The sequence below is a fragment of the Batrachochytrium dendrobatidis genome (genome assembly GCF_000203795.2).
Source record: "Batrachochytrium dendrobatidis JAM81 unplaced genomic scaffold BATDEscaffold_11, whole genome shotgun sequence".
Lineage (NCBI taxonomy): Eukaryota > Fungi > Chytridiomycota > Chytridiomycetes > Rhizophydiales > Batrachochytrium > Batrachochytrium dendrobatidis.
The window spans coordinates 790,054-800,384 of NW_006281109.1; the positions used below are offsets into that span (position 1 = coordinate 790,054).

The 10,331-nt window shown below is 39.5% G+C and overlaps 3 protein-coding genes across 3 annotated transcripts; 2 read left to right on the top strand and 1 right to left on the bottom strand.

Moving 5' to 3' along the window:
* Positions 1-123: 123 nt before the first annotated feature.
* Positions 124-1,029, top strand: BATDEDRAFT_91048 (uncharacterized protein; the record flags this gene model as incomplete). Its single annotated transcript, XM_006681171.1, has 1 exon — positions 124-1,029. The coding sequence occupies one exon, from the start codon at positions 124-126 to the stop codon at positions 1,027-1,029; it is 906 nt and encodes a 301-aa protein (XP_006681234.1).
* A 350-nt stretch (positions 1,030-1,379) lies between these two features.
* On the top strand, positions 1,380-1,631 carry BATDEDRAFT_91049 (uncharacterized protein; the record flags this gene model as incomplete). The annotated part of the gene is made up of 1 exon (XM_006681172.1): positions 1,380-1,631. One exon carries the CDS (start codon positions 1,380-1,382, stop codon positions 1,629-1,631), a length of 252 nt encoding a protein of 83 aa, XP_006681235.1.
* A 7,150-nt stretch (positions 1,632-8,781) lies between these two features.
* On the bottom strand, positions 8,782-9,516 carry BATDEDRAFT_27003 (uncharacterized protein; the record flags this gene model as incomplete). The annotated part of the gene is made up of 1 exon (XM_006681052.1): positions 8,782-9,516. One exon carries the CDS (start codon positions 9,514-9,516, stop codon positions 8,782-8,784), a length of 735 nt encoding a protein of 244 aa, XP_006681115.1.
* Positions 9,517-10,331: the final 815 nt, after the last annotated feature.

Below are 10,331 nucleotides of genomic sequence, written 5' to 3' on the forward strand. Positions count from 1 at the left end.
CAATCCCTAAAGCAGTCATCCGACAATGGTTTTAATATTATCCATTCAATAACATATAAATACGATCCAAAACTGACCCATCAAATAACAATCATATACAACTTGCTCAGCCAAACCAGCATAATGAAATTCGCAGTCACAGTATTGTCATTGATCCTGTTTGCTTGCTCGGTCACTACAGCCAGTCCAGTCAATCCCAGTTCGACTACAAGTGCTGAGTCTAGCACTTCAACCGTCATTTCCACTGCAACTAAAAGTACTGAATTTGAGTATCGGATAATTTCTTATCAAGAAGCTACAAATTTAGTTGATATTAGTCAACTTTCAGAGAGTGATGCGAGATTGATTGAAAAATATCTGCAGGCAGATCGAAAATATGAAGAGACTGTGAAAGCGTATGGCTTGACCGAATCTGAAAGGCTTGATCAAGAAAAATTGATAGATCAGCTGCTCAAAGAATACTCAGGGCTGGCAGATAAATCCTGGAAAACCAAGAATGATCCAGTGTGTCAAAAAAAGAAAGAAGATTTTAGATTGAAGCTTAGGGAAGAGAGAGAAAAACTCAAAATGCTTGAAGAAAAGCGTCAGAAACTCGGCAACGATTTTTTCGACATTAATTTTCAATCGTATTTCGACAGAAAAAAGCTCGCAAAGCGTCTGTTCCAGAATGGTCCGAGTACAACATCACTTTATTCTTACACGAAATTCCTGGGATCAAATCTCAGTTTTCTTGAAAACATATACGAGTCTCTCACTCTTCAACTAAACCAGCAGTCAGAATCCAAGCAAGCCTCTACTAGCGAGACCCAGAATCAATCACAACATCATGAAAGTCCGTCCCCATCATCAAGCGAAACGTCTGCAGTCCAACCCACTCAACCATCATCCAACACACAGGCAACTTTTTTCAGCACAAAAAGAGCTTCCAAATCTTCTGGATCTTTTCGTTTACGGCAAGCTTATTCCAAATTTAAAAATCAGCTCGGATCACGCAGGAATCGACCCAAAAATGATGATTCATCCGATTGATTTGATTGCTAATCTGGACTGGTTTCAACCATGTTCACTGTATTTTTGCTTGAATACAATACAATATAATTAATATTAAATATACATGCATTGTATCTGATTATTGTACACGGTTTTGGTTGACATGATATCATATTGTACATTGACACTTGTATTCCCAATACAATACAGTTGATTGTATATTGCATAGTTGTACACATTGATGATGCTCATATGCATGTGTGTATCGTGTCGATATGATATTGCTTGGAATGTTGCAAGCGACTCTTTGGAACCACTATGCCTTTTGATTCAGTCATTAATACTTGCAAAGCGTTGGTCAATACTTTCATTCCAAATTACCAATTGATATGATGCTACACGAACAACAGATTCGTCATGTTCAACACTACAAATATCTGGATGTTGTATTGTACGAACCACTGTATCACACCATGCGACTGGACTATAATCAGGTTGCTGTATCCAATAGCATGTTGGCCGTGTCCGGTTCTTGCAAACCACCAACTCACAATCAACTTTCAGACACGAATATTCTTGGCAGTCATTCTATTAATGGTCATGTATGCACTGGATCTGGTTGGCGGTTGGTGGTAACTTGACCTGCATACACAGTCAACAGTCAACAACGGTGTGCTACACATATTGGATACAGCAACTCCATGACTGTCAACTCCTTGTTGTTGAAACAAGTTCAGATCACCATCAGTTTGTTCATTCGTTGCACCAATGTGATTGCATGATCAACCTGACACCAATCAAACCACACTCGAATATATATGTTCCAGTCATGTGCATGGTGTATCGATTGTCAACTCACAATGTCAACTCCAACACATTCCACCATGATTATGGTCACATCACACCATGCTGATGTATGTCGATCGGTATCACATTGCAACCAGTTATCATCCAATGACTGCAATGCAATACCGTGCATGTATTGTGACTGATACGCTGTGCACCATCAGCAAGTGTGCAACTGTCACTCGATATATCGACTCTGATATGCAACAACATGCAGTGTTTACCATGATCAGGTTTTTGATCAATCTCTGACTCATGATGCATGATTTGTCATGTTGGATCGTGTGGATGTGTCATGGACTGCAATTTAGTTGCAGACACACATATGTTTGATATTGACTGATGCATACTGTGCAACGACTGATCAGTGCGGGTGTGATTGCACACTTGGTGGTATTGTGCATTATGGTTGTTTGACAATGGATGAATGCTGGATTAGTCAGTTATATGCAATCCATTTGAATCGACATATTTAGACCATCACTTGATGTAACTGACAAAAAACACTGCCAGCCATGTGGTGCTGATACTTGAGTTGGAGTGATTGATTGCAGAATATTAGCTGTTCGATTGGTCAATCAATCGAGTTTGTGCTGGTAGCGTACCATTGATAACACAGTTCTGGCACCATCATCGAGACCACCATACAACAGTTGGCCAATAAACTTGTAAAATCACCAGAATATGTTTGTATGAATATGGCCTGCTTACATGAAATCATATCGTATTCAATACTCGAGTTTATTTTAAAATTCATTCAAAAAATGAGTACCAAAATAATATAATCGTGTCCAATCACCATGTATTCATGAGTGATAGCCTGTTAAAAAACTGTCAGTTATTGATTGCAATCTGGGACGTCAATACTGGTAACACCACAGTATGTGTTTCTAAACCTGCACAAGTTATCATATTCACGCCTTATATGCTGATTAATCAGGTCCAACAGTTTGGATCGTTACTATACAAAGCCATTCAACTCAAAACAACCGTTCATGATTAAATACATTCAAAGTCATGTTATACAATATCAATCAAATATCATTGTAAAGTGGGTCTATTTATTCCAAAATTCAAGTTTAAGCTAGTTGGTGCGACCTGAACAGACTCTAGAACGGATGCTGACACGCAAATATAGCCAAAGCATTTATTCAGACATGCAGACTCCAAACGATTGACTATTGGTGATTTGACATTTTTCTCCTAGGTTACATTCATTTGTACCACTGCAAAAACGTGGAGCAAAATACGGGCTAGGAGCAGCAGTGACAGATACGACAAGAGCAGCGATGAGTGCGATGACAGTGAATTGCATGGTCGGTTGATATATTGGATTGGATTGGATTGAAATGTAGTGGAGTGGAGTAGAGTAGATTGGAGTATAATAGACTGAGACGATGGTGTTTGATGGATCCAAGATTCGGGTAAAACCTGGCTTTTTATATTGCAGATTTTCCCGAAACAATCTTGAAAGTCGTACTTGATGTGATCACATAACTTTGCATGTAGATAAGGGATGCTCACAGCCAAGGGAGACTGGATTAAACTAGTATAAAGCCCAATAAACTATATTTGGCCACCCATTTCAAAGTCAAATAAAGCACACATGTATTTAGGTACTATTTAGCAGTGCATTCAAACACCAAATTGCAGAGCGGCCTGATTGTCAGCATAGACTATGCAAACAAAAACACTCAGGGCTAAAAGGGTGCTTTCGACTTTAGTGGCCAGGGTTTCAGGGTGTCCGAATGCCAAGATATCAGGGTGGAGTATTCGTTGCTGATATCTCCATTTCGCTTGACCAACACAGCTTGGTTACGACCACAATGGTATTTATCCATTTAAGCTTTAGTGGTAATATTCTGTGAAAGCATATTGGAATCAACAGTCAAAGACTCGAGAATACAATTCAACTCAAACTATTACTATCCAACAAGAGCATCGACACAAACATGGTCGATCACTGTGGTACTGTGCAATTGGAATTCACAAAAAACTCTCAAAATGGCGGTGAATTTACACTAGACTCTGGAACCACAAGTTGTATGGTTTGCTGTGAGCAATGGCTTACAAACTAAACTATACCACAATTCAAGAGTAGTCATCAAGCACAGGCGACTACAATTCAGGGCGTTTGCACAGTCGATCTGACCTGTAACATCAAATGTATGGGTCAAATAGTTGCATTACCAATGTCATATTCATACCTACATGCTCAGCAATCTCGTTTCCAAAAACACGATGCTTGACAAGGCTGTAATATTTTGGTCTTCAAAAAAAGGAAAATATATACCAATACAAAAAATGCACCGCTGATGACTGCATTTCAAGCGAATGGCTCGACATGGCTGATTTCAGGGTGTTGTCCAGACAAACAACTTTCAATAAACATCAATCACCATGCATCAAGTTTGGAATGTCGAGTATCAGTGGATATAGACACACAGTACAAGAGATTGGCCATATTATCAAAAAGCATCAGAGCGCTTCAAAAGAGTCATGACTTGACGTTGCAACAAATACCGAGCATGAAAAACGCAGCATGTCATGCACCAAAAGAAAGTCGACGAAACTCCCATTCATTGAAAAGTCGAATCATTGGTAAATACAAACCAACGTACTCCCGCATATGGACTTGTCAGGTTTCTTGTCCGTTAATCAATAGGTCAATCAAAGTGCTGTTATATCATTGTATATGATTTATGAAAATATGCACATGTGTGTATGCTACACTCCAAACATCAAGTGTTGGACGAGTTCAAGGAACATGTCGTGCTGGTTGACAATCAAACTGAATTACCAGTCCGGATGATGTGCACCGACAATAGAGCAAAGCTCAGGTTTCTGCTATTCGACCAGTACTTGGCGGGAACAGGGATCAAGAGGCTGCCAACGCCCTACACATACTGGTAAAATGGTGTTACTGAGTGCAAAACTGACCCCGATCATGGATGCGATAAGGTCCATACTAGTTGAAGCCAAGATCATAAAGTTATGGCAGTAACAGTGATGATGGTGGTATACCTGCAAAATAGGTCGCACACTTGGCTATAAACAACAGGACGCCTTACAAGCTATGGTATGTATCCGAGTCGGTTATGGCTCACCTACGTCCAGATGGATGTCAGGCACATGTACTTTTTCCAGTATCGTCACTCGAGAAATTGACTGGGATGACAGTATGCGTCGGAGTTGAGTACTAACCGGAATTAAAGGCATACACATTCTACAACATTGAAACGGCAAGGTTTGTTGTATATCGTGATGAATGCAGGTTTACGTTGTTAAGCTACATTGCTTTGTTACCCACACCAACAGTATTTCAGAAAGCAGTCATGGGTATATACAACAATGCTCAGATAATGGACAATACTGAAAATGACTGAATTCACAGCAGTGGAACACATGTCGACACACAGAGCATGCCACAAGACTCGAAACAACTCAACCAACAAAATCAGTTGAGAAATGAACATAGAATCGAGTGTCCCAACTGGAAAAGACTCGATCACTGTCATTGAAAACACTGGAAACGGGTATACCTCGACGTGTCCAGATGGATGACCGAACAAGAACTGTGGAACCTCGATAGAACGCAGTCAATCGAGCCAAGTCGATCCACAAGTAACCAATCAATCAAAACTGACTGGTTTATGAGACTCTATAAACACTCGAGCAAGGCTACTGATACTCTAGTCAATCCGACACAATCCAATATCAAACAATCAACTGCAGACAAATCGTGGATCCAACTGCACAAACATCAGTAATCCAAGACCAAATCGACTGGATTCAGTCATGTATGACCCTGACCAAGTCATTCGATTGTAAAGTTCTTGGCACAATACATTGATATAGTAGTACCGCATTTCTGGCAAAAAACCATGCAATATTCAAAATCAGATATTTGGAAACCAGCAGATGCATAAATGAGCTCGTCAACTCACAACAACACATGGACAGTGTAACACATACCACCAATACAAAATGGGTCAAGACATTGACCACAAGATTGACGGACCAATCGACGGATCAATCGGCAAGTCCAGAGCAAGACTCGTGGCAATACAGTTCCAACAAATTCAAGGAATAACTTGCACGAAACCTACGCATCGATACTCGGGCTCACTTGATTAAGCATATTATCAACATTAGCGGCCATCAGCAACTGTAACATTCACGACTGGATAGTTGACCGTACGAACAACACATTCATCAATGCAAACATTGACGAGTCTTACTATTTGGATCTGCCAGGTGAATACAAGCGACAGAGTGACTCGGGTCATACAGTTGGCCGTCACAACAAGTATGTGTTTGACATATGCATTGATACACTTCAAACGGACACTTTATTTGTTGCAGTCGCTATATATGTCAATGACATTGATGCCAAGTGATGACTACGCATTGCTAGATTTGATCAAGTCGCGACTGTTCAAGGTATTTTCAAACATCTTGAACCAATACATACATGTTTCGACATCAAAGTTGACCGAGATCGTGTCAATCACACGGACACCACTTTAATGACGTATTATCAATGTTTGGAATGTTTGGAATGTGTTGCTGCAGACTGCTGCACATTGTAATCGAGCCATGACTACAGTCGAAGGTAGCTGGAAAAGGTGAGTTTACCACGACTCAGCCTGATCGTGAAGCAGTCCAATTACTAGTGTATGCAATGATTGCAACATACCCAGACTTACAAACAGCTGTTGGACAGCCGTCAAACAAGTGTCGATGTTGATACACAACCCGACTGACAAACATTGGAACGCTGTGATGTCAATGTTGATAGCAAATACACGATGAATATATCACTCATACTTGGTCAATGTACCACTATACTGTCCATCCACTTCAATGCCAACTGAACCGGAGATGCTGGATCTGAAAATCCACGACTGAATGTATGTGGTGTTTAGGTCACGGATGTATTTCATGCAAGTCTGTCAAGCAGACATGTGTCTTGATCGGCAATGCAGGTCGAGTTTATAGCAGCACAAACTACATTGACAGGAATGATCAGCACAACACAATGACTTGAAAAACTCGGTTTCCAACAACATGGATATACAATGTAACACTGTGGTTCACAATCAGCAACATAGTTGGGTCAGCCATATGCAGAAAATACATGCTTTACAAGATCGTGCAGCAATAGGTTATAGTAATCAATCTACATCAGCACAACACAACAGATTGCTGATATATCAACATATGGTTACCAAAGTCAAGTCGGCAGTTACCAAACTAACAGTCATGTTGGGATTGAAATCTGGTAAAGTCGTATACTGTGCTAAAATTTGAACAATGCAAGATTCTGCCGTATAATGCAGGAACAATTGGACATTATTGACAACTATACAACGATCAACGCTGTGCGCCACCAACAAAGTGAGCAGTGGTATCCAATTGATTATCCAATCCCATAATCAGTGCATTTCAACAATTTTACGAGATACCATTTTACTATTTGGAAAATATCCAATCATGACATTTCAATCGAGTGTCATGAAATGCAACACACTCGACTGTAACCCATTCAGATATGCATACATGTGTAGTCACAATGGTATTTGTTGATTATTCAATCCAAATGATAATGATTCGTGCAGTATCTGTTCAAACATATGCCATGGTACACAATCCGTACAGATATAGTGATTTGTTGGTTGGCTTTGACAATTTGTATCAATGCACACCAACCAACACGAGCATGTTCAACAATCGGTATGCATGACTGTTGATGTGTCAATGGAATCTATTTAGTTGTAACATATTATACTGAATTGGTTCAGATAGTTGTCAGCATTGTAATACAGCTGCATTGCTGAATTGAACGTGTGTATCAATGGCATAGTAGATCATGCAGTGTAGCTCAGTCGATGATGTGCAGTTTATCACACAAACCGTCTGTAGCCAAACATGTTTGAACATGTGGTTGAATGCATTTTATTTTGAATAAACGAGTGCTGAGATACAGATTGTGTGATGATTTGATGCAAACAAACCATATTCGTACTGTGCGAACATTGGCTGACAACCCATTGTTGTCAGCTACATCGAGTGATGGTCTAAATATGTCGATTCAAATGGATTGCATATAACTGACTAATCCAGCATTCATCCATTGTCAAACAACCATAATGCACAATACCACCAAGTGTGCAATCACACCCGCACTGATCAGTCGTTGCACAGTATGCATCAGTCAATGTCAAACATATGTGTGTTTGCAACTAAATTGCAGTCCATGACACATCCACACGATCCAACATGGCAAATCATGTATCATGAGTCCAAGATTGATCAAAAACCTGATCATGGTAAACACTGCATGTTGTTGCATATCAGACTCGATATATCGAGTGACAGTTGCACATTTGCTGATGGTGCACAGCGTATCAGTCACAATACATGCACGGTATTGCATTGCAGTCATTGGATGATAACTGGTTGCAATGTGATACCGATTGACATACATCAGCATGGTGGAATGTGACCATAACCATGGTGGAATGTGTTGGAGTTGACCTGTTTTGTACCGAGTTGGATCATGACTGTCACAAGTTTTATATTGATCCAGATCTGAATGGGTAGTTTATTGACATAAATGTGTACAAATATGCAATATACAATGTGCTGTATTGTATTGGAAATATACAAGTGTCAAGGTACAATATCATGCTGACCAAGACTGTAGAATAATCAGATACAATGCATGTAAATTCAGTTTTATTGTAAGCTAAATCAGAAATGCAGTTATAGAATGACAATCGAATGGGTTTGGACCAGATTACACTAGCATTCAAATCAGTTGTATGAATTAATACGTCTGATTTGCCTGATAAGCGATCTAATTTCACTACCAAATCTGAAAGAAACTGTATGTCTGATGGAACGAGATACAGATGGTATTGCTGGTGATGGTTGCAAACCTTAGCTTTCTTGTCCAGCATCAGGATCTTGTTGTTGTTGTTCAGCATCAGGATCTTGACCAAAATCGTTTCTGCATGCTGATGATTGTTCACCACTACATAGTCCTTCAAGGTATTGTTTAACGAGAGAGTGTGAGAGGATAAGCGAAAGTTGCTCCTCTAGTAATTCAATATTGAAAGATGCTCCAAAAACGGATTTCACAAGATCTATTTTGACGAGTTTCAGTTGTCGAGTAAAACGAGTATGCTTGAGTCTGCACATTTTATCCTTTCTTTCAAGTCTGATAAGTTTGGAATATCCGTTTTGAAGCTCAAACTCAGTCCTTTCCATTTCATCATCATCACTATATTCTGAATCGCTGTGACCGTTTCCTTGAAGTTCAAATTTCAAATCGTCAAACTCTTCCTCCAAATGGCTTACCAGGTCCTCTTGATCCTCAAGTCGAAGCCTTATCAATTCGCATTCTTTTCTATGCCTATCATGGTCATGCTTTCTTTCTGAATAATTGTCAAGCAAATCTTCAATGTCAACTGAAAGTGAATCAAGACGGCTCAAGTCTAAACCGTTTGTATTAGGAGTTGCAGATGGGTTAGACTCGGTACTTGTAGTCGAACTGGGAACAACTGTCGATGAGACATGTTCTGTACTTGCAGTCGTACTGGGAACAACTGGATTGGCGATAGTGACTGAACAAACAAGCAGAATTGATGACAATGCAGCGATTGGTAGTTTCATTTTACTGGTTTGATCGAGTTGCAGATGATTGTCATTCAACAGGTCGGGTCTAAATTGTATTTATATCAGCTGAGTGAATAGTATTAAAAGCATACTTTTTGGATGGCCGTTCCAAAGAATCAGGTTTATTGTCAGGGTCGATGTTGATTTACTATCAATGTCAAGCGATTCAAAAGGGATATCCCTTTATATGGCGATCAACAGTTTTTACTGAACCGCTGTTTGGCTATGTATTCAAATATCGTACGATTGATTGATCGATTGTGTAGTTTCTCACCCTTATTCACTCTGAAAAGGGTCAGTGAACCACAGCCTAAGAAATCAATGCATGCCATGTAAACCTGTATGTAACTGAGCTGACATTCAGTCGATATGACGGTCATCAGTGGATTCAATCAATCAACTGAATCAATACAATGTAGTTCATGTTGCAACCACAATGTCACATTGATGATCAATGACTTGCAACTGTTGTGTTGACATTTCATGTTGTGTGGTACTATATCAACATCGATTGTCACTATATAGTTGTATCAACTGTTAAAGTTGTTAGACATTGACCGTTTACATATAACTCGGATGTTCAATCAGTAGTTACAGCCAACTCTTATGGAAAAACTAAGTAATCAGGGACTTTCAGCAATAATGCTTGAGCAGTGAACCACATACCTCATTTTACTGACCCTTCACTACTCTTCCCATCCTATACAAGACACTCTTGTCTTTATTAAATAAATGGCATTTAATAAACTTTGAATCAATACATCAAGTTTATTATTGACGTTTGTTGATTCAAACTTATCTGACAATTTCCT